Consider the following 25,671-nt stretch of genomic DNA (forward strand, 5'->3'; position numbering starts at 1 on the left):
GGACGGCAAGAGAAATTGGGCAGGCCGTGAGAACCTGAGAGCTTCACGGTCAGATGGCTGATAAAAAGAACAAACCCAAGGAACCGGCAGCAGCACCTGGAGCGCAGGAGGCCGAGGAAAAAACAGAGGAGTACAAGAAAAAGTCAGAGCAGCCCAAAGATGAGGTGGGAACGAGGAAGGGGTGTCGCCGTTACAAGTGGGAATTCAAGGACAGCAATAAAGAGTTCTGGAGTTTGGGGCACGCTGAGGTCAAGCTCATTAGCTTGGTAAGTTGGGCCTGTATCCCTGGGTGGGAGCGGGATGTCCAAAGATGGGAGGAGGGAGGAGGCAGAAGGAGTGGGCTCCCTGAGGCTCCTGTGGCCTGAGCCCTTTGCCATGGCTCAAAGGGCATGTCTTCTGGCAGGGCTGCCTAATAGGTTCGCTGATAATGTTCACGGGGACCACTGTACACCCCATCCTGACACTCATCATCACCATGGAGATATCCATCTTCATCTTCTTCATCATTATCTACACCTTCGCCATCCAGAGATATGTGCCCTTCATCCTGTGGCCCATTTCTGTAAGTGAGGGGTGGTGGGGAGTGGCTGAGCCTGGTGTGACATCCGTGCATGTGTCTTGGCACTTGAAAAGTGACTGAACAAAGAGATACACCTCATCTCTCTTATTGTGTTCCAGGCATGGGCTTAGCACCTTCAGGTGGGGCCAGAGCAGGGGCAGCTGAAGTTAGGTAAAAAAGGCTTCCAAAAGGCTCAGCTTAAGGGTGGAGGGCCCCATCCCTACCTTGTGGTCAAAGGAAGAAGTCTGCTTTCCTGAAGCTTTGCTCTCCTTGGCAGCAAGGGGCGTGTAGCAACCAGTGGTTCCTGCCAACCCCTATGCCAGCACACTTGACTGAAAAGATCACTTCAAAGGTACCCTGTTGCCTGAAATCCAAGAAAGAAATCAGTCATATAAAATGAGAATTAAAAAGAAAAATCACTTGTAAAGTAGCACCAGATCTACGGTGGCTGTTCTTGTAAAGGGATGTTAAGTCCAGAAAGATGTTCAGCCCAAAGCAGTCATTCACTGGAATGGGACTGAGCTGGGCAAGTTACCACTCCCAGACTCTGTTTCTTCATCTGTAACATGAACACAGTAATAATCTTGTATTAGATTGTTCCTAGAGAGGAAAAATAAAGTGCCTGATGCGAAGACTCACGGAGCTGAACCCTTGCCCATTACCTAGGTAATCATAAAACTTACCTACCTAACTTCCAACTAACCCAAGGTCCCTTGTTCATTGCTTGATCACAGCATGTCTCTAGAGTCCTGTGCTCACCATTTTCACTCACTTTATACACAAAATAGGTTCAGAATGGCCAAGCAACTTGCCCCCAGGTAATTCAGGTAGTAAGTGGCAGAAAAAGGATTCAAACCCAGCTTTTTTAGTAGAGTCTGAGTCCCTAACTGCAATCTGTCCTGCCTACTTGTTAAAAGTTTTTAGAGTCCAGTGACCCACAGGTCTGGAGAAAGGAAAAGAGGGCCATAAAGCTCTTGGGAAAGGGATAAGCAGAGGACACATTTCCAGCCAAAGTCCTTGAGAAGATACTGGTAGTTCCCACAAGATGAAAAATCACTGAACCCTGAAAATCCTCCTGCTGTACTTACATAAAGCTATTAGTGGGGAAATGTAAACACTATTGATTTAACTGAATGGCTGAGTTGGCAAAAGAAAAAAAAGGGGGAAACGCACAGATGCCAGAAATGGGAAACAGGAGCAGTGATCTAATCAGCTGCTTCAGTGTGGGTGGAGATGGCCCATGAAGTGTTAGCCCAGGAACTCTGAACATGGATTCTCACATATTCTCAAGTTAAGAGATGCGGCCTTGGTCCTAGGCAAAGTGGAGATTTAGAACCAAAAATCCCATACAAGGCCAGCACCCTGCAAAGACTGTACCCTGAGGGAAAAGACAGAGGAGACACCTTTTCCTTACACAGAAGAACAAGAAAGCATACTCATCTCTACCTGAGTTTTCAGTGAGAAAAAAACCACAAAAGATCTTGAGAACTATGAACCTTGAGCTTACACTTTGTATGTGTGTGTACCTGCTAAGGCACTTCAGTCATGTCTGATTCTGTGTGACTCTATGGACTGCAGCCTGCCAGGCTCCTTGGTTTATGCAATTCTCCAGGCAAGAATACTGGAGTGAGTTGCCATGTCCCCCCCCCAGGGGATCTTCCTGATCCAGGGATTGAACCCTCATCTCTTATGTCTCCAGCATTGGCAGGTGAGTTCTTTACCACTAGCACCACCTGGGTAGCCCTTTGTATAGATTTGGTCTAAGTTTTCCTCCCTTCAGCCTGGAAACCTTCATGAAGTTTAGAAAACACAGTGCCTGGAAACTGGCATAAAAATCAATCCCAATTTGATAGTATTCTGAAGAAATCCATAGGATTCCTGACAAACAAGTGCAAAATCATAATCAAAGCATAAACAAATCTCACAAGACAGGTTACAGGAGTATTCAGTTCAGTTGCCCAGTCATGTCCGACTCTTTGTAACTCCATGGACTGCAACACACCAGGCCTCCCTGTCCATCACTGACTCCTGGAGCTTACCCAAACTCATGTCCATTGAGTCGGTGATGCCATCCAACCATCTCATCCTCTGTCATCCCCTTCTTCTCTCGCCTTCAATCTTTCCCAGCATCAGGGTCTTTTCCAATGAGTCAGCTCTTCACATCAGGTGGCCAAAGTGTTGGAGTCTCAGCTTCAGCAGCAGTCCTGCCAATGAACACACAGGACTGATCTCCTTTAGGATGGACTGGTTGGATCTCCTTGCAGTCTAAGGGACTCTCAAGGGTCTTCTCCAACACCACAGTTCAAAAGCATCAATTCTTCAGTGCTCACCTTTCTTTATAGTCCAACTCTCACATCCATACATGACTATTGGAAAAACCATAGCCTTGACTAGACGGACCTTTGTTGGCAAAGTAATGTCTCTGCTTTTTAAAATGCTCTCTAGGTTGGTCATAACTTTCCTTCCAAGGTGTAAGCATCTTTTAATTTCATGGCTGCAATCACCATCTGCAGTGATTTTGGAGCCCAAGAAAATAAAGTCAGCCACTGTTTCCTTTGTTTCCACATCTAGTTGCCATGAAGTGATGGGACTGGATGCCATGATCTTAGTTTTCTGAATGTTGAACCTTAAGCCAACTTTTTCTCTGTCTTCTTTCACTCTCATCAAGAGGCTCTTTAGTTCTTCTTCACTTTCTGCCATAAGGGTGGTGTCATCTGCATATCTGAGCTTATTGATATTTCGCCTGGAAATCTTGAGTCCAGCTTGTGCTTCATCCAGCCCAGCATTTCTCATGATGTACTCTGCATAGAAGTTAAATAAGCAGGGTGACAATATACAGCCTTGACGTACTCACTTTCCTATTTGGAACCAGTCTGTTGTTCCATGTCCAGTTCTAACTGTTGCTTCCTGACCTGCATACAGATTTCTCAGGAGGCAGGTCAGGTGGTCTTGTATTCCCAACTCTTTCAGAATTTTCCACAGTTTGTTGTGATCCACACAGTCAAAGGCTTTGGCATAGTCAATAAAACAGAAATAGATGTTGTTCTGGAACTCCCTTCCTTTTTCGATGATCCAGGAGATGTTGGCAGTTTCATCTCTGGTTCCTCTGCCTTTTCTAAATCCAGCTTGAACATCTGGAAGTTCACGGTTCATGTATTGGTGAAGCCTGGCTTGGAGAATTTTGAGCATTACTTTACTAGCGTGTGAGATGAGTGCAATTGTATAGTAGTTTGAGCATTCTTTGGCATTGCCTTTCACTGGGATTGGAATGAAAACGGACCTTTTCCAGTCCTGTGGCTGCTGCTGAGTTTTCCAAATTTGCTGGCATATTGAGTGCACCACCTTCACAGCATCATCTGTTAGGGTTTGAAATAGCTCAACCGGAATTCCATCACCTCCACTAGCTTTGTTCGTAGTGATGCTTCCTAAGGCCCACTTGACTTCACATTCCTGGATGTCTGGCTCTAGTTGAGTGATCACACCATCGTGATTATCTGGGTCGTGAAGATCTTTTTTGTACAGTTCTTCCGTGTATTCTTGCCACCTCTTCTTAATATCTTCTGCTTCTGTTAGGTCCATACCATTTCTGTCCTTTATTGAGCCCATTTTGCATGAAATGTTCCCTTGGTATCTCTAATTTTCTTGAAGAGATCTCTAGTCTTTCCCATTCTATTGTTTTCCTCTATTTCTTTGCATTGATTGCTGAGGAAGGCTTTCTTATCTCTCCTTGCTATTCTTTGGGACTCTGCATTCAGATGGGTATATCTTTCCTTTTCTCCTTTGTTTTTCACTTCTCTTCTTTTCACAGCTATTTGTAAGGCCTCCTCAGACAGTCATGTTGCTTTTTTGCATTTCTTTTTCTTGGGGATGGTCTTGATCCCTGTCTCCTGTACAATGTCATGAACCTCCATCCGTAGTTCATCAGGCACTCCATCTATCAGGTCTAGTCCCTTAAATCTATTTCTCACTTCTACTGTATAATCATAAGGGATTTGAATAGGTCATACCTGAATGGTCTAGTGGTTTTCCCTACTTTTTTCAATGTAAGTCTGAATTTGGCAATAAGGAGTTCATGATCCGAGCCACAGTCAGCTCCCGGTCTTGTTTTTGCTGACTGTATAGAGCTTCTCCATCTTTGGCTGCAAAGAATATAATCAGTCTGATTTCAGTGTTGGCCATCTGGTGATGTCCATGTGTAGAGTCTTATCTTGTGTTGTTGGAAGACAGTGTGTGCTATGACCAGTGCGTTCTCTGGGCAAAACTCTATTACCTTTGCCCTGCTTCATTCTGTACTCCAAGGCCAAATTTGTGTATTATTCCAGGTGTTTCTTGATTTCCTACTTTTGCATTCCAGTCCCCTATAATGAAAAGGGTGTGTGGGGGGGGCAATCAAAAATGAATTCACAGTTCCAAACTACAAAATTCATGACTAAGAATCAAGACCCAGCAAAAATAACAAATGGGAGGATTAGAACCCTTAGAATATGAGATAGTAAAAGAACTGTCTGAAAATAATTTATAATATATTTAAATTATAAAGACATAAATAAAAGCCTGAAGAAAATAATAAGACATTAAGAGGTCAGAATAGACAGATTTTTTTTAAAATTATAAGATATAATGTCTAGAGCTTGAACATATGGTTATGGAAATAAAAATGTCAATAAACTGGTTAAAAAATATATTAGACAAAAGCTGGGGAAGCAATGAGCCTAAGAATGTGGGAAAATTACCCAGAATATATTACTGATGGATAAAGAGAGAAAATATGAAGAGAGAAGTTGAAACATAGAATATGGAATGAGAAAGTCCATCATAAACCTAATAGGAATTCCAGAAGAAGACACACAAGAGAATAGAGAATATTCAAAGTGATAGTAACTGAGACCCCTCCAGATTTAATGAGTGATAGCACTAAAAATGGCAGAGTAGGACTTTCCCCGGCAGTCCAGCGACTAAGACTTTGCACTTCCAATGCAGGGGGCGCAGGTTCAATCCCCTGAGATCCCACATGCTGTGCAGCCAAAAAAAAAAGAAGGACAGAGTAGGGAATTCCAAATCTCTGTCCTTCTACTAGAGCAATGATTAGGCTCTCAAAAAGTGTCAGAGTCAACTTTTTCAGAACTCTGAAATCTAATTAAACAAAAAACAAAATGCTTAATGGAGAAAGAAGTTACTGAATTTGGGTAAGAGAATTTTGTAGCCTTATAACTTAACCTGCCTGCCATCCCTCAATCCCCAGCTTGTCAGTGGACATGAAGATAGCCCACATTCCTGACCATATTCCTTGCTGGTGGCAGAGGGAACAATGCAAATCTTGTTCCCAAAGAATTAAGTTGTGTGCTTGACCTATCTGGTGGCTCCCTGAAGGACTGGCCAGGGACTTGCCTTTGTGTCACCTGCTTCAGAGTTTTCTCAAGGCTGAAGTAGCCTCCTAGATAGCATTTGTTAAAAGCATTTAAAGGCATATGTACTAATCATAGAAATCTGGGGCAAGGTTTTCCAAGAAGTAGACAGATCAGAAGTTTGGGAAGGAGATGCATGGGAGAAATAAGAACTTTGAAAAGCCTCCACCTCTACCAGGTAATCTAGGACAGCACATGCCCAGGGGAAAAAAAAAAAAAAAAAGAAGAAGAACTAAGCTTTCGCCTTTGGCTGACCTTTAGGCTCTGCACAAGCAGCAAGTAAAAACTAAGAGATCTAAACAGCTTGGAGAGGTATTGAAGGAGTGCCCTAATATAAAGCCAATTTGCAAAGACTTTTTGTTTCCAATATTTAAGGAAATATCCATCAAATAATCTCCTGATTATTAAGCTGATGAAAGACAAAGACATCAGTGGCCACACAAGAGAAAGAATACAATCTTTTAAAACATAGTTTAGGGAAAAACAATAAACATACAAATGACTTAACTCACAACAAACAGCAACAACAAACTCTAGAGAAGAGAGGCAATATGGTTTCCAGAGTAACTATATTATATTCAAAATGCATAGTTTTCAAAGAATTATAAGGCATGCAAAAATTTTGGCCTATTCACAGAAAAAATATATATATATTAATAGAGACTGCTGTTGAAGAAACCTAGATATTAGTCTTACTAGACAAAGACTTTAAATGAACTGTCTTTAAAACGCTCAAGGAACTAAAGGAAACCAAGAGAACAATCATGAACCAAATATATAATGTCAATAAAGAGAAGTTTAAAAAGAAACCAGATAGAAACTCTGGAGCTGAAAACTAATATAACTGAAGTGAAAAATTCACTAGAGCTTTTTAAACAACAGATTTGAACAGGCAGAAGAATGAATCAGTGAACCTGAAGACAGGTCAATTGAGACCATTCAGTTTGAGAAACAGAAAAAAGAATGAAGAAAAAATGAACAGAGTCTAACAGACCCATGGGACACCATCAAGCATACTAACATAGGCAGAGTCCCCAAAGGGGAAAAACGAGAGAAAGGGACAGAAAGACTATTCAAAGAAATAATGCCAAAATCTTTCCAAATTTGGTAAAAGATAGGAATCTATGCATCCAAAAGGAACCAAGTAGGATAAACTCAAAGTGATCCACTCTGAGACACATTATAATCAAACTATCTAAAGATGAAGACAGGATAAAGTCTTGAAAGTTATAAGAGAGAAATAACTCATCTTGTACAAGGGACCCTTAATAAGATTAACAACTAATTTCTCATCAGACACCGGAGACCTGAGGGAGTGGAATGATGTACTTATAGTCCTTAAAGGGGGGAAGAAAAAAAAAACTATCCACCAAAAATTCCATCTTTAAAATGTGCTGTCTGTTAGGGGTTGAATTATGTACCCCCCAAGTATGGTGATGTCTTAACTCCCAGTTCCTGTGAACATGACCTTATTTGGAAATAAGGTCCTTGCCGATGATCAAATAAAGATGAGGTTATCAGAGTGGACCCTAATCCAATGTGACCAGTGTCTTTGTAAAAGGGAGGAACTTGAACACAGATACAGATATAAACAGAAAGAAGACAATGTGAAGCGACACAGGAAGAAGATAGGAAGACAAGACAAGAAAAGGAATGCCTCAAGCTACAAGAAGCTGGAAGAGAAGCCCAAAACAGATAGTTACTCTAGCATATTCAGAGGAGCAGGGCCCTACATATATCTCTATTTCAGACTTCTGGCCTCCACAGCTGAAACATTAAATTCTAAGCCATGCAGGTAGTAGTACTCTCTTTCCGCAACTTCAAGAAATGAATACAATAACCTTCAAATTTGAAGTTGCCCTTCAAAAATTACCATTCAGAAATGAAGGCGAACCTTTAAAAATAAATAAATATAAATGAAGGAGAAATGATGATATTCCCATGTAAACAAAAATTGATGGAATTTGTTGCTGATATACCTGCTCTACAAGAAACGCTTCAGGCTAAAATGAAAGGACACTAGACAATAATTTGAAGCCATAAAATAACACCAGTAAAGGTAACTACATAGGTAAATATAAAAGCCAGTATTCTTGTATTTGAGGTTTGTAACTCTTCTTTCTTTTCTGATATGATTTGAAAGACAAATGCATAAAACCATTTAAATCTATGTTAATAGACCACAATGTATAAAGATACAATTTGTGACAATAATAATGAGTTTCTGTGTACTACTGAAGCTCAGCTGGTATCAATGCAAATGAGATTGTTATAAATTTAAGATACCAATAATAATTCCAAAGTGACCACTAAGGAATTAACTAAAATATATAGACAGAAAGGAAATAAGAGAATAAAATTGGCACATTTCAAAAAATTAAATACAAAAGAAAGCGATAATGGAGACATTGAGGAACAAAGAAATATGAAATATGAATATAGAAAATAAATAGCAAAATTACAGAAATAAGTCATCAGTAATTCTTAAGAGTCCCTTGGACTGCAAGGAGATCCAACCAATCCATCCTAAAGGAGACCAGTCCTGGGTGTTCATTGGAAGGACTGATGCTGAGGCTGAAACTCCAATACTTTGGCCACCTTATGCGAAGAGTTGACTCATTGGAAAAGACCCTGATGCTGGGAAGGACTGGGGGCAGGAGGAGAAGGGGATGACGACAGAGGATGAGATGGCTGGATGGCATCACTGACTTGACGCACATGAGTTTGGGTGAACTCCAGGAGTTGGTGATGGACAGGGAGGCCTGGCGTGCTGCGATTCATGGGGTCGCAAAGAGTCAGACACAACTGAGCGACTGAATTGAACTGAATTACTTTAAGTGTTCATAGATTAAACTCTTCAATTAAAAAGTAAAGATTATCAGAATATATTAAAAAAAAACAAAACATAATTCTCCTATATGAGGATCACAAGAGAATTCCTTTAAATCCAAAGATACAAATAGGTTGAAAGTGAAAATGGAAAAAGATACTCTATGAAAAGAGTAACCAAAAAAAAAAACTGAGTGGCATATTAATATTAGATTTAATGAGAGACATGAATTCTCGAAGAGGGACCAAGAAGAATAAATAAAAAAAAGCCATACCTAGACATGTCATAGAGGTACAGCTGGTCATCAGAGGCAAATGAAAACAAAAATCAAACCAACAGAAAAGACACTTTACCTTAAAACAGAAAGCTCAAACTATTAGACTAACTTCGTATTTTTCAACAGCAACAAAAGTGGCCAAAAAACAATGGAATAATTTCTTTAAGAGACTGAGGTGGAAAGAGTAAAAGACACAGTTAGAATGAGGAAAAAATGTTTCCCTTTCATTGACCCTCACTGAAGGCACTAGTGAAAGACCTCAGGAAGAATGAAATTACACCCCAAAGAAATGTTTGCAGTGTAAAACAGGAACAGTAAACAAAGAACCTAGTAAGCTTGTGGATTGACTTTAAGCATTTTGACCAAGGTTGCTTGATTTTTAAAAACTTATTAATAGCTTTATCAGCGAGAACACTAAACCAAGGTGGAACCAAAGTAGCAGCAACACAATAGCATGTAAGTCTACAGAGGTGGCATATGATAAATGAAAGTCCTTTATTGGGAGGAGCGGTAGATTTGGTAATAGTATTAACATTAATATATTAAGACATAATATTGTTTTGCTGAAGAATAGAATTCCAGGATATGTGTGTATGTGTGTGTTAAGTTGCTTCAGTAGTGTCCGACTCTTTGCAACCCCATGGACTGTAGCCTTCCAGGTTCCTCTGTCCATGGGATCTCCCAGGCAAGAATACTGGAGTGGATAGCCATTCCCTTCTCCAGGGGATTTTCCCTGACTCAGGGAGAGAACCTGGGTCTCCTACATTGCAGGTCAGATTCTTTACCATTTAAGCCACCAGGGAAGCTGCAGAATTCCAGGATATGTAACCTCCAACCTGTTGAAAAGAAAAGGTGAAAAGAGAATCGAGGGAAATGACTCAATAGAAGGTAAAAAGGGGAAAATAAAAAGGAATGTGTTCAGTTCAGGTCAGTCGCTCAGTCATGTCCGACTCTTTGCGACCCCATGAACCGCAGCACTCCAGGCCTCCCTGTCCATCACCAACTCCTGGAGTTTACCCAAACTCACGTCCATCAAGTCAGTGATGCCATCCAGCCATCTTATCCTCTGTCATCCCTTTCTCCTGCCCCCAGTCCTTCCCAGCATCAGGGTCTTTTCCAATGAGTTAACTCTTTGCATCAGGTGGCCGAAGTATTGGAGTTTCAGCTTCAACATCAGTCCTTTCAATGAACACCCAGGACTGATCTCCTTTAGGATGGACTGGTTGGCTCTCCTTGCAGTCCAACGGACTCTCAAGAGCCTTCTCCAACATCACAGTTCAAAAGCATCAATTCTTCGGCACTCAGCCTTCTTCACAGTCCAGCTCTCATATCCATACATGACTACTGGAAAAACCATAGCCTTGACTAGATGGACCTTAGTCGGCAAAGTAATGTCTCTGCTTTTGAATATGCTATCTAGGTTGGTCATAACTTTCCTTCCAACGAGTAGTGTCTTTTAATTTCATGGCTGCAAATATATCTTAAATGATGGCAAATATAAATGGACTATATCATTCATTTAAAAGAGAAAGGATTCTAAGAATAAGTTTTTTAAATCCAACAATGTACAAGGCATGTGGAGAAAGGTTGTAAGAGATAGAAAAAAATTAGAGGAAAATACTAACTAAAAAAAGCTAACGTAACTCTACCATCGTATGAAACAAATTTTATGTTTTAAAAACTAAGTATGTAAAGAGGATTACTACATATAGCAATTCTGAATTTGTATGTACCTAACAATGCCTGTGTGCTCACTCAGTCATATCCGACTCTACGACCCTATGGACTGTAAGCCCGCCAGGCTCCTCTGTCCATGGGATTTTTCTGGCAAGAATACTGGAGGAGGTTGCCGTTTCCTCCTGCAAGGGATCTTTCCAACCAAGGGATCAAACCCACACCATCTTTTGCATTGTCTTCTGCATTGAGACATTGTCTTCTGTCTTTAGCACTGAGCCACTGGGAAAGCCCATATACCTAACAATATAGCTCCCTAAATATAAAAGACAAAAATGAACAATTACAACCATAGTTGGAGATTTTAACATGTCTCCTTCAGTAATTGATAGCTTGATCCACTGCCGTATATATGAATAGGACATATAGAACCCTACACCCCAGACTAATAGGCTACACATTCTTTTCAAGCGTACTTGGAACAATCACAAAAGTTATCCTCAATGACACCACAAGGCAAAAATAAACAAATAACAAGGAACTGATATGATATAGACCACAGTCTCTAACTTCAATGCAATATAATTAGAAATAAATCAGTAAAATTTAAATCTTTATGTATTTGAGGGAAATTTAATGGTTTTCCCCAAACACATAGGGATTTAGTTACATGTAGTATTAGCAAATACTATCTGTAGAATGCAGTTAAGCAATCCAAATTCAAGTCTGTATACTGAGAAAAGAACAATGAAAATTAACAATTCACATATCTATATCAAGAAGGAGACAAGATGAACCAAAAAAGAATTATGAAGGCAGTGTCAAAGAGCTAAAATTAATGAAATAAGAAACAAAGGTCCATAGTGAGGACTAATAAAATCTAATTCTTTGAAAAGACTAATAAAGGAGATAAACCATAAACCTCAAGAAAAAAAGAGGACAAAGAAAAATATTAGTATAAACAAGAGGTTTTAAAGATCATAGGGAAAATATGAACCTTTACGCCAGTAAATTGGAATATAGAGTTAATTTCTCAGAGAAATATATGATGTATGTCGTGGTTCAGGTACAGGTTGGAAAAGAATTTCCAGAGATGAGACAGAATAAGAGGGAATGGGGAGGGAGGCGGGAGGGGGGTTCAGGATGGGGATCACGTGTATACCTGTGGCAGATTCATGTTGATGTATGGCAAAACCAATACAATATTGTAAAGTAATTAGCCTCCAATTAAAATAAATAAATTTATATATAAATCATATTTTTGATATGCTGCATGCCAAAAAATATCTACCTGTTCTGGGGTAGAGGGAAAGAAACTAATATTCTACCTTATTGTTAGAGTTTAGAGAAGGCTTTTTTGGTTTAGTTTTAAAGGTCAGCGAATTGCCTGTTTCTGAGCATTTGTCAGTTATTCTGTTTCAGAACAGTTCAGAACAATCCAAATGAAAGTGCAGTGCATTTTTACAAACTAAGCGACTCACTCCCAAACCCCTGGTAGTCATCCTCATTCTGGAAGGTCTCAGAGGCACAGACCGCTTTGTCCTGTAGCACCAGTAGGCGACAGGGAGGGGCCTGTCACAACTTCCTTCCCATGTGGTGCTCTGAGCACAAGGCCTGTGTGTGTGTGTGTCGCTGGTGTGACAGGCACAGGTATGTGTGTGTGCATGTTGCTGGTGTGGCAGACCCAGTTGTAGCAGAGACGGGAAACTTGGTCGCATATCAAATGGATCAATTGTTTGCTTTCTATTTTATATAGGAAACTGTTTTCTAAAGCTAAAATACTTGGATTGTCAGACAATGTAATCTCGGTGTGTATCCGTTTTTGAGTGATCCCGTTGAGCAAGTGTATCAATCCATGAAATGTGAATAAATGGAAAGTAAACAGAAAAATAAAAAATAAATAAAAGATTTTTAAAAATTTATTAGAGTGGGGGATGCTGTTAGAACAGTGGACCAGCTCAAGGGAGAACCAGCATTGAACAGGAACCCTTAGTCCACTTTTATACCCAGGGTGCAAGGAGTGGGATAGCGGTCTTGCAGGTCATTTGCTGATTGGATGAGGCACGTATACTGGTGGAGTAAGAGTAAGGCAAATACCTTCTCCATGTGTGGGGTAGGAGGGGAGACAGGTTATACTGCTCAGGAGGACCTGAAATCCGTTAATAGTTACAACATGCGGGAGGGAAGGACGATAAGGGTCTGGTTTTTCCGTTCCTGCATTCCAAGACCCTCCTTGGTTTTAGATAAAACCAAGCAGATGCTCTTTAGTCCTTGGGTCACCACAGTGTACAAAAGTTGACTCAAAAAGAAATAGAAAAATAGGTTATAAAGCAATTCACCCATGTTTTCACCTGGGACTTATTTCATTTCTTACATTTAAATCTTTTGATTTATGTGGAATCATTTGGTAGATGGTGTGAACCATGGCTCCAGCTTGGTATCCTGATGGCTCTCAAACTATTTCCCCCTGTCACTCAGTTTATTCATTTACTGAATGGTACACCCTTCCCCTCTGCTGATTTGAAATGGCATTTTTGTTAAATGCTAAAATCCCATATGAGAGACTTCTTTGGTGGTCCAGTGGTTAGGAATCCATGCTTCCACTGCAGGGAGCATGGTTTTGATCTTGTCAGAGAACTAAGATCCTGTATGCCACATGCAGCCAAAAATAAATTTTTTTAATCCCATATGCAGTTAATTTCTAGACTTCATATTCAGTTCCACTGGTCTATCCCTTTTTTCTCTTTAAAAAATGGGGAGGGGGGAGGTTTATAATATATCGTACCATCTGGTAAGGCTTTGATCTTAAAACCAGACCTGATAAAGAAAGTAAACTATAGGCATATATTATTTGAGTATAGCAATAAAAATTCTCAAAAAAACACTAGCAAACTAAATCAAGCAATGCATAAGCAAGGAGTGCACCATGACATCATGGCCAAGCAGGGCATCTGCCAGGAATATAAAGGTGGTTTCATCTCAAAGTTCTGTTAACATAATTCACCGTCTTTTATTTAAAGGAGAAAACCATTTAATCATCTCATAAGCTGCAGAAAAATTATTTAGTAATATTCAACACTACTTTTTGAAAGCCTCTTAGCAAACCAGGAAAAAGGGGAACTTCCTTAACTTAATAATAAATACCTACCCAAGCCTAAAATGAACATTGTATTTCATGGTAAAACATTAGAAGCATTTCCTTAGAGATGCCTACTATCCCCACTTCCATTCAACATTGTGCTGAAGAGCTTAGTACAATATGACAAGAAGAACAAATGGTATATGGATTGGGAAGGAGAAAAAAACTAGCATTACTCACTGATAATATGATTCTCTACACTGAAAATCCAGGAGACTCAAATTACTAGAACTGATTGAGTTCCACAAGGTAATCAGAAACAAAGTGTTCCCTGCAGCAAATAATGAGAAAATGTGACTTTTCAAAGAAACCATTTAAAGCAGTAAGAGAAACTATGGGTGTCTGAGAATAAACCCATTCAAAGACTGTAAAACTTCATGTGGAGATAACAACATTTTGTTACTGGACATAACAACAACAACAAAAATCTAAGTAAGAGAAGAAATACACCATAGTCACGGATGTGAAGAGTTACTATCATAAAGATGTCAATTTCATTCCAAAGCAGTGTCCACATTAAATGAAATTTCAACCTAACAGAGGTTGTTTATGGAACTTTGCAAGATGATTCTAAAATTCTCATGGAAGAATAAAGAGAATTACAAGGATGGACCCACCCAAGGAGATATTAGAATAAAGCTTTGGTACTAGTTCAGGGGTTGACAAAAAGACTAATCAAATTGTAATGGACTGAATGTATACGTACCCCCAAAATTCTAATGCTGAAATCCTAATCCCCAGTGTGCCTATACTTGCAGATGGGGCCTTCAGAGTGGTAATTAAGATTAAATGAGGGGCTTCCCTGGTGGCTCAGTGGTAAAGAATCTGCCTGCCAATACAGGAGACCCAGGTTTGATCCCTGGTCTGGGAAGATCCCATATGCTGCAGAGCAAATAAGCCTGTGCACAACAGCTATTGATCCTGTGCTCTAAAGCCCATGAGCCACAACTGCTGAGTCCATGTGCTGCAACCACTGAAGCCCACGTGCCCTAGAGCTCCACAACAGGAGGAGCCATCACGGTGACAGCCGCGCGCCACTAGGGAGAGGAGCCCCCACTCCCTGCAGCTAGAGAATGCAGCAGTAAAGGCTCAGCAGAGCCAAAAATGAATGGCAGTCAGTTCAGTCGCTCAGTCGTGTCCGGCTCTTTGCGGCCCCATGAATCGCAGCACGCCAGCCTCCCTGTCCATCACCAACTCCCGGAGTTCACTCAGACTCACGTCCATCGAGTCAGTGATGCCATCCAGCCATCTCATCCTCTGTCGTCCCCTTCTCCTCCTGCCCCCAATCCCTCCCAGCATCAGGGTCTTTTCCAATGAGTCAACTCTTTGCATGAGGTGGCCAAAGTACTGGAGTCTCAGCTTCAGCATCAGTCCTTTCAATAAACACCCAGGACTGATCTCCTTTAGAATGGACTGGTTGGATCTCCTTGCAGTCCAGGGGACTCTCAAGAGTCTTCTCCAACACCACAGTTCAAAAGCATCAATTCTTCGGCCCTCAGCTTTCTTCACAGTCCAACTCTCACATCCATACATGACCACTGAAAAAACCATAGCCTTGACTAGACAGACCTTTGTTGGCAAAGCATAAAACTATTTTTAAAAAATAGGTTAAATGAGATCCTAAACATGGAGTCCTGATCTGATAGGATTAGTGTTCCTATAAGAAAAGATAACCAAGACCTTGTTCTCTTTCCCTTCCTCTCCCGTGTCCTCTCCCCACTTCCTCTCCACCCCTACCTTGCCCACCACAGAAAGGCCATATGAGAAAATGGTGAAAAGGCAGCCATCTGCAAACCAGGAAGAGTCCTCACCAGAAACTGACTTTGCTAGCACTTTGATCATAGACTTCTAGCCTCTGGAACTGTAAGAAAATAAATGTCTGATGCTTAAGCCACCCAGTCTGTGGCGTTTTGTATATGGCGACATGAGCCGACTAATACAGGTATTTGAAAAAAGAGAGAGAGCCCAGAAATAGACCTATATACATATGGCAACTTGGCATATGACACAGGTGGCATAACACAGCTGAATGGAGTATTTAATAAATGTTCATTCTTGCCTGGGAAATCCCATGGACAGAGGAGCCTGGCAGGCTACAGTCCACGGGATCACAAAGAGTTGGACACAATACGACTGAACACTCACGCACTTGGGACCATGAGAAAAAGAGAAAAACCATATATCATTAAAATTAAAACTTTCACAAAAGAAGACATCATAAAAATTTAAAAATAAGCCCATAGAAAAATGGGGCAAGGGATCTGAATAGACAGGAAACCCCAATGTCTAAAACAAGTTTTTAAAAATGCTTCATTAGTAACCAGCGATCTGAAAGGTAAAACAACAAGGTACCGTTTCAATTCATCAGATGGGCAAAGAAAAATAAGACTGGTAATCCTAGGCCTTGGCAAGGACATGGGAAACAGGAACCCCTATACATTTGTGGGCGTAAGTGAACACTGACACAGGTCCTTTAGAGAAAAGCTTGACAGCACCTCAACAAGGAAAAATGTTCATCAGAGGCACAGACAATAGTGTTCACTGCAGGCACATTTGGCAATAATTTCCTAAAAGGCAGAAGTACCCTAGTGTCTCTAGTTTGGTTTATTCATACATCAGCTAAAATTAATGACTTCAGTCTCACTCATCTCAATCTCATCTATTTCTCAAGATGGGTAAATCTCAAAAATTGTTAAGTTTAAAAAGCACATGCTATAAGATACATCTTTTATTGGAATTTAAAACACAAAATACTATATATTTTTTATGTATATATAATATCATGGTAATCCAAGTCTATGCCTGACCAGTAATGCTGAAGAAGCTGAAGTTGAATGGTTATATGAAGACCTACAAGACCGTTCATAACTAACACCCAAAAAAGATATCCTTTTCATTACAGGGAACTGGAATACAAAAGTAGGAAGTCAAGAAACACCTGGAGTAACAGGCAAATTTAGCCTTGGAGTACAGAATGAGCAGGGCAAAAGTAATAGAGTTTTGCCAAGAGAACACACTGGTCATAACAAACACCCTCTTCCAACAACACGAGAGAAGACTCTACACGTGGACTGTGCCAGATGGTCAACACCAAAATCAGATTGATTATATATTTTGCAGCCAAAGATGGAGAAGCTCTATGTAATCAGCAAAAACAAGACTGAGAGCTGACTGTGGCTCAGATCATGAACTCTTATTGCCAAATTCAGACTTAAATTGAAAAAAGTAGGGAAAACCACTAGACCATTCAGGTATGACCTATTCAAATCCCTTACGATTATACAGTAGAAGTGAGAAATAGATTTAAGGGACTAGACCTGATAGAGTGATGAACTCTGGACAAAGGTTGGTGACACTGTACAGGAGACAGTGATCAAGACCATCCCCAAGAAAAAGAAATGCAAAAAAGTAACATGACTGTCTGAGGAGGCCTTACAAATAGCTGTGAAAAGAAGAGAAGTGAAAAACAAAGGAGAAAAGGAAAGATATACCCATCTGAATGCAGAGTCCCAAAGAATAGCAAGAAGAGATAAGAAAGCCTTCCTCAGTGATCAGTGCAAAGAAATAGAGGAAAACAACAGAATGGGAAAGACTAGAGATCTCTTCAAGAAAATTAGAGATACCAAGGGAACATTTCATGCAAAATGGGCTCAATAAAGGACAGAAATGGTATGGACCTAACAGAAGCAGAAGATATTAAGAAGAGGTGGCAAGAATACACGGAAGAACTGTACAAAAAAAGATCTTCACGACCCAGATAATCACGATGGTGTGATCACTCAACTAGAGCCAGACATCCAGGAATGTGAAGTCAAGTGGGCCTTCGCTACGAACAAAGCTAGTGGAGGTGATGGAATTCCGGTTGAGCTATTTCAAACCCTAACAGATGATGCTGTGAAGGTGGTGCACTCAATATGCCAGCAAATTTGGAAAACTCAGCAGCGGCCACAGGACTGGAAAAGGTCCGTTTTCACTCCAATCCCAGTGAAAGGCAATGCCAAAGAATGCTCAAACTACCACACAACTGCACTCATCTCACACGCTAGTAAAGTAATGCTCAAAATTCTCCAAGCCAGGCTTCAGCAATACGTGAACTGTGAACTTCCAGATGTTCAAGCTGGATTTAGAAAAGGCAGAGGAACCAGAGATGAAACTGCCAACATCTCCTGGATCATCGAAAAAGCAAGAGAGTTCCAGAACATCTATTTCTGCTTTATTGATTATGCTAAAGCCTTTGACTGTGTGGATCACAACAAACTGTGGAAAATTCTGAAAGAGTTGGGAATACAAGACCACCTGACCTGCCTCCTGAGAAATCTGTATGCAGGTCAGGAAGCAACAGTTAGAACTGGACATGGAACAACAGACTGGTTCCAAATAGGAAAAGGAGTACATCAAGGCTGTATATTGTCACCCTGCTTATTTAGCTTATATGCAGAGTACATCATGAGAAATGCTGGGCTGGATGAAGCACAAGCTGGAATCAAGATTGCTGGGAGAAATATCAATAAGCTCAGATATGCAGATGACACCACCCTTATGGCAGAAAGTGAAGAACTAAAGAGCCTCTTGATGAAAGTGAAAGAGAAGAGTGAAAAAGTTGGCTTAAAGCTCAACATTCAGAAAACTAATATCAAAGCATCAGTCCATCACTTCATGGCAACTAGATAGGGAAACAGAGGAAACAGTGGCTGACTTTATTTTTTTGAGCTCCAAAATCACTGCAGATGGTGATTGCAGCCATGAAATTTAAAAAAATGCTTACTCCTTGGAAGGAAAGTTATGACCAACCTAGAGAGCATTTTAAAAAGCAGAGACATTACTTTGTCAACAAAGGTCTGTCTAGTCAAAGCTATAGTTTTTCCAGTAGTCATGTGAGTGTTGGACTATAAAGAAAGGTGAGCACTGAAGAATTGATGCTTTTGAACTGTGGTGTTGGAGAAGACTCTTGAGAGTACCTTGGACTGCAAGGAGATCCAACTAGTCCATCCTAAAGGAGATCAGTCCTGGGTGTTCATTGGAAGGACTGATGCTGAAGCTGAGACTCCAACACTTTGGCCACCTGCTGTGAAGAGCTGACTCATTTGAAAAGACCCTGATGCTGGGAGGGACTGGGGGCAGGAGAAGGGGGCAACAGAGGATGAGATGGCTGGATGGCATCACCGACTCAATGGACATGAGTTTGGGTAAGCTCCATGAGTTGGTGATGGACAGGGAGGCCTGGCGTGCTGCAGTCCATGGGGTCACAAAGAGTCGGACACAACTGAGCCACTGAACTGAACTGAACTGAATAGAGAAGAAAATACTGCTATACATCTGGGAAGACTACCCGTAGACTTGGAAGTCATGCAAAAGGCAGGGAGAGGTATGGAATGGTAAGACTGGCTCATCCCATGAAGCTTTTTTGTTTAGGGTTTGTTTTTTTTCTTTTTGTTTTGAGGGCCATGAGGCAAATACTGCAAGACATTAATATCTGTTTAATCTCAGTGGTTCATGGCCGGTGGAGGTGGGAGCAGGGTTGGGCTGTTCTATAATTTTCTGTATGTTTGAAATGTATTAAAATCCAGAACACTGAAGAGGAAAAGAAAAGGCCTGAGACAAGGTGGCCAGGGAAGGGCAACCCACAGAAAATGGCATCAGAGAAATCAAGGGGAATGATGGCACTGCCCAACTCTGCAGGGTCAGCCACTGCCCACAGGGTTAAAAGGATGCACAAGCTCTGGGCCTCAGGAGTGATGGGGGAGAAAGCCAACTTGCTGTGGCCCAGGTTCGGCCAACTCTGAGTCAAGTCTGGCTGTGCCAGGGAGCCACAGTGGGTGGTAATTGAGGGGAAGACAGCATAGGAGGCAGCCCTTTTGCTCAATCTGGGAACATCTGGACCTTGTCAGTACAGGGTCACGGAAGCAGATATGGAGCAAGGGCAGGATTGCAGCCACGAGGGATAGGAAAGAGGGTGGATGATGAGGAAGTGATCTGGCCTTGCAAAGGCTCAGGGGAGGAGTGGGCAGAGGGTGAAGACATCGCTGCCAGGCTTCCAGCTGAAGGACCAGAGTCCAACAGAACCTCCTGTGAGCAACGCAGCCCACCCTGGATTCAGAAAGAGGCACCGGCCCCGAGGGTAGAAAGACGTTGTGTATTGCAAGTTTATTTAAGGGAGCGTTGGAAGTGGGGAAAAGCATAGCTAAAAACATAGCCACCAAATGTGTGACTTCACAGGATAGTAGCCAAGGCAGCCCATAATGGCAGTTAAGCATCCTGGACTTTGTGTCTCAACTCAGAGTTCAGCAACTCAGAGTCCAGCTGTTTAACTACAGATATGTCCCCCTAACCCGCTATACATTCATCATCTTATATACCTTCCTATATCATCTGACCCTGGTGGCTCAGGTGGTAAAGACTCTGCCTGCAATGCAAGAGACCATCTACAATGCAGGGGATGGGGTTCGATCTCTGGTTCAATCCCTCATCTCCAGGGAAGATCCCCTGGAGAAGGGCATGGCAATCCACTGTAGTACTCTTGCCTGGGATATCCCATGGACAGAGGAGCCTGGTGGCCTACAGTCCATGGGGTCTCAGAGTTGGATACCACTGGGCAGCTAACACACACACTTTAGATGGGGCAGAAGTTTGGAAACCATTCCCTTTGGCAGAAGCTCGGTCACTTTTAAAACTATTCCCCTTGGCGGAAGCTAGATCAGCGGGTGTTGAAGGGGCCTCAGCCCTGTTGAGAGCTGACTTATCTCTCCCATGCTTTCAGGATCTTCTCAACGACCTGTTTAGCTGTGGTTTCCTCGTGGGGGGCGCGGTCTTCGCTATCAGAAGTCGGCAAACAGTGCCACCGAACTACGTCACCGCTGTGGTGAGTCTTGCACATTGGGCTGTTTATTTGCTCAGAAATCAGCACTTCAGGAGAACAGTTATTTTCCCAGAAGGAAAAGACCCTGTTTTCACAAAATTTTGCCATCCAAGCAAAGTTTGAAAGTAAAGTTGGTGTTTCTCGTGGAAAAGCCACTTAAATAAAGATGGTGTACAGGGAGCCCACCTAGCTAATGGTTTCCTCTTCAAAGCAGCCTGCAGACCCCAGAGCAAAGGGCCCCACCCAGGCCGGGCCTGCAGAGAAAAAGAAAAGGCGCTGCGGCAAGGGACAGAAGGGATGGGGCTCAGCTGAGGAAGCTGAGGCCAGCGGGTGGCGGGGCAAACCAGAAGTTTCTCTGGGATCTGGCAGCTTGAGGGGTCGAGGGAAGGGGTTAAGCAGCAGCGACTGATCATGCAAGTCAGGAAGGAACTCTGATGTTTTGAAGGAAAAGCCCCCAAGTAACGAGGATTCTTTTGTTTCCCAGGTCTTTATAGGTGTGGCCGCCCTTTTTGCTTTAGTGGACGTTTGTCTTCAAAAGAAACACTTCAAAGGCAAGAAGGTCAAAAGGAATGTGCTGGTTCCTCCACCACCAAAGGAGCCTGAAAAGCCAAAGCCTGCAGAAAAAACAGCAGAGGAAGGGAAAAAAAAGGAGGCAGCAAAACCAAAGGACACCAAGGCAAAGCCAGATGCCAAGAAGGGGGAAGCAGACAAGGGCAAGGCAAAGGGAGGCAAGAAGTGAGGCGGAGGCACACGTTGTCACCGGTGGCCGGGTGTCTCACCGCAGAACACGTTCCCACTGTCTGGCCTGTCTTCTCTCTAGAATGGTCTTCTTATCCATTTCAACCACCATCTCTGATTGGAAAAGAAATTTCTTCTTCAAATTCAAAATGGATTTTGAAAACCTTAAAGTTGACGTAATGGTTATTTTGTTCATTCAGCAGGAGTAGCCAAAAGTTTTGGTATGGAGGGCAAGGCTGGAGGGGGGCCCGGGGATTTGGGGGGACCAGAAGTGTGGGTGGCACCCACTGTCCGCACAGCCAGCCAGAGTGGCCAACGGAAAAGCAGAGACTGGAAAACAAAAGGCTGCCTTTTGTTCACAGTGACCTTTTCATGTCATGTTTCCATGCATTTCAGGATCAGGGAAAAACAGAATCAACTCAGCAGGGTCTCTGCCCAGAGAGGACATAGAAAGCAAGAGGCATTGGCAGAAAGCGGTTAAAACCTCTGGAGGTGGTTTAGCACCCTGGAGGTGGTTCTTGCTTTCCCTGTGTCAAAATATTATCAGGCAACACAAGATGGTAAAGCAACTATCCTCAAATTAAAAAGAGATTATCAGGAAATCCAGACCAAAAGAAAAATAAGATTGTCAAGGGCAATATAAAAATAACCTGATTTTTTAGGACTTGAAAATATAACTAAAGCGCCAGTGCCTAGAAGGAGATGAAAATGGCAGAGAAGGACCCTGAGCTCATCTCCCACTAAGAATACATCAAACATACATCTACAGGTGGAGCAGTCCTCACTGAAAACAAGCTGGAGACTGGCAAAAAAGAGCCTTCTATAACCAAAGCTGTAGAATAGATCCACACAGTGTTGGCTAGAAGGGAACAGAAGCAATGAGGTCAGGACCCATACTCCTGGGAGGAGACACAGAAGAGGCAGGAGAGTTACATGGGCTCAGAGATTCTCCTTGAGGAATGAGCAGTTCAAACCACATATGGGGGCACCCCAACCCTGGGGTCTGATACCAGGAGTCTCTATTGTTCAGTTGCTCAGTCGTGTTTGACTCTTTGTGACTCCATGGACTGCAGCAGGCCAGGCTTCCCTATCCTTCACCGTCTCCTAGAGTCTGCTCAAATGTATGTCCACTGAATTGGTGATGCCATCCAACCATCTCATCCTCTGTCGCCCTCTTCTCCTCCTACCCTCAACCTTTCCCAGCATCAGGTCTGTTCCAACGGGTTGGCTCTTCGCATCAGGTGGCCAAAGTGTTGGAACTTCAGCTTCAGCATCAGTCCTTCCAGTGAGTGTTCAGGGTTGATTTCCTTTAGGGTGGACTGGGAGTCTCCATAGCATGTTAGAAAACTACGGAGACTTAACAGGAAGACTAAGCAGGGGCTTCCTAGGTGGCTCAGTAGTGAAGAATCCGCCTGCAGTGCGGGAGACCTGGGTTAAATCCCTGAGTTGGGAAGATCCCCTCAAGGAGGGCCTGGCAACCCACTCCAATATTCTTGCCTGGAGAATCCCATGGACAGAGAAGCCTGGCAGGCTACAGTCCATGGGGCCACAAAGAGTCGCACACGGCTGAAGCAACTGAGCACACACACGCATGGGAGAAACCTAGACCCCACTGGTGAAGAGCGCACGCATGCTCGCTTACTCCTAGGAACAAGGCAAAGGAAGCAGATTTTTTTTTTTTAATTTTACTTTACAATACTGTATTGGTTTTGCCATACATCAACATGAATCCGCCACGGGTGTACACGTGTTCCCAATCCTGAAAGGAAGCAGATTGAAACTGCCCAGAGCTCTAGCTGGTTCCCCACAGCTACCTTGTGTGTGCCCCCACCCACGATGAGCCCCTACTCCTGCTCCTCTTGCTTCAACACTCCTCCTCTCTGGGGTGAAGGTGTCAATATTGGGATGGGAGAGACGGTACCCTTAGAGGGAACCTGAACTTCAGGGCTTCTGCTCTAGAACCTTGGGACCCTCTCCGACCCCCAGCAGGGTGGTGTCAGGCACTGAGCAGAGGAGAAGCTCTGGCTTCGAGTGGGCTCTGGCTCTGGCCCCTGCATGTTCAGCCTCATCTTCCACCAGGATGACAGCTGACAGCACACCCTGGGAAGGACATGACCTGTGCTCGTTTCAAACCCAGCTCTCCCATCACAGCCACTGGGCACACACAGTTTGCATAGGGATGCTCCTATGACCCGAATGAGTAACTGTTTCACCTAATTTCATAGAGCCAGAGAAATTAAAGCAAATGAGACACAGAGGAATTTGTTTCAAGTGAATAAGGGGGAAAAAACCCTCTGCTGTAATAGCACAATAGCACAGGAAACCCTACTCAATACTCTAATAGCCTATCTATATGGGAAAAGAATCTTAAAAAAAAATAGCGGGTATGTGAAAATGTATAACTGATTCACTTTACTGTACACCAGAAACTAACACAACATTGCCAATCAACTATACTCCCATAAAATTAACAACAACAACAATAAATGACACAGGGATAACTTACCACCTAAAGAGTTCAGTGCATTTGTTTTTTCAAAGTATTTGTAATGAGTGCTATCTGAATCAGGAAAAGGAATATATGAACGCAGAATTGTTAACAAGCAACTAGAAAATATAAAGAACCAGTTAGAGCTGAAGAGTAAAATAACTGAAATGGAAAACACACTAGAAGGAATTAACAGCACATAGGTGATACAGGAGAACACGTAAGTGGCCTGGAAGGTAGAAAAATGGAAATCACCCAACCAGAAGAGCAAAAATAAGATTTTTTTAAAGATGAGAATAAGGAACCTCTGGGATAAGATCAAGCACACTAATATTCACAGGAGGAGAAGATAAAAAAGGGTTAAAAAAAAAAAAAGATGAAATTATGGCTAAAAACTTCCCAAACCTGAAGAAACAGATATCCAGGTTCAGGAATCACAGAGTTCCAACAAGATGAATTCCAAAGAGACCCACACCAAGATATGTCACAATTAAAATGGCAAAAGTTAAAGACAATTCTAAAGGCAGCAAGAGAAAAATAAAGACTCATACACAAACCCACTCAAAAGGCTACCAGCTAATTTTTCTGTAGAAACTTTGCAGGTCAAAAGGGAAGTGGCATGACATAGCTAAAGAGCTGAAAAGGAAAAAAAACCTATAATTTAGGACTCTCTATCGAGCAAGATATCATTCAGAATTGAAATTAGAGCATCTTCTTACACCATATACAAAAATAAACTGAAAGAGGACTTACCTGGCATCCCAATGGTTAAGAATTTACCTTGCAATGCGGAGGACATGGGTTTGGTTCCTGGTCGGAGAATATACAGCCTTGACATGCTCCTTTCCCAATTTGGAACCAGTTCATTGTTACATGTCCGGTTCTAACTATTGCTTCCTGACCTGCACACAGATTTCTCAGGAGGCAGGTCAGGTGGTCTGATATTACCACATGCCACAAAGAAACTAAGCCCAGACACTGCAACCACTGAGCCTGCCTGCCTGCCTGCAAGGAAAGACCCTGAATGATACAGTAAAGATGCTGCTTGCCACAGCTAAGCCCTGACGCAGCCAAGTAAATATTTTAAACAATAGAGAAACTCAAAATAGATTAAAGCCCTAGATGTAAGACTGGGAACCATAAAACCAGAAGAAAACATGTGCAGAACACTCTGACATAAATCATAGCAGTAATTTTTGTTTTTTGGATCTGCCGCCTAAGGCAAAGAAAACAAAAGCAAAACCAAGTAACTGGAACCTAAAGCTTTTGCACAACAAAGGAAACCATCAACAAAGTGAAAAAACAACCTACTGAATGGGAGAAAATATTTGCAAATGATATGATCAATAAGGGGTTAATATTTAAAGATATAGAAACAACTCATACAACTCACTATCAAAAAAACAACCTGATTTAAAAATGGGAAAGACTAGAGATCTCTTTAAGAAAATTAGAGATGCCATAGAACATTTCATGCAAAGATGAGCACAATAAAGGGCAGAAATGCTATGAACCTAACAGAAGCAGAAGAGATTAAGAAGAGGTAGCAAGACTACACAGAAGAACTGTACAAAAAAAATAATGACCCAGATAACCACGATGGTGTGATCACTCACCTAGACTAGACATCCTGAAGTGCAAAATCAAGTGGGTCTTAGGAAGCATCACTACTTTGTTAGCATCACTACTAACAAAGCTAACACAG

The 25,671-nt window shown here is 42.0% G+C and overlaps 1 protein-coding gene across 1 annotated transcript; it reads left to right on the plus strand.

Annotated features, from left to right (window-relative positions):
• The first annotated feature begins 53 nt into the window (after positions 1 to 53).
• On the plus strand, positions 54 to 23,986 carry CMTM2 (CKLF like MARVEL transmembrane domain containing 2). The gene is made up of 4 exons (XM_004015047.6): positions 54 to 266; positions 404 to 562; positions 20,642 to 20,743; positions 21,225 to 23,986. The coding sequence occupies exons 1-4, from the start codon at positions 54 to 56 to the stop codon at positions 21,477 to 21,479; spliced, it is 729 nt and encodes a 242-aa protein (XP_004015096.1). The 3' UTR covers positions 21,480 to 23,986.
• The last annotated feature ends 1,685 nt before the right edge of the window (positions 23,987 to 25,671 follow it).

This window comes from Ovis aries, chromosome 14 (assembly GCF_016772045.2).
Source record: "Ovis aries strain OAR_USU_Benz2616 breed Rambouillet chromosome 14, ARS-UI_Ramb_v3.0, whole genome shotgun sequence".
NCBI classification, from domain to species: Eukaryota; Metazoa; Chordata; class Mammalia; order Artiodactyla; family Bovidae; genus Ovis; species Ovis aries.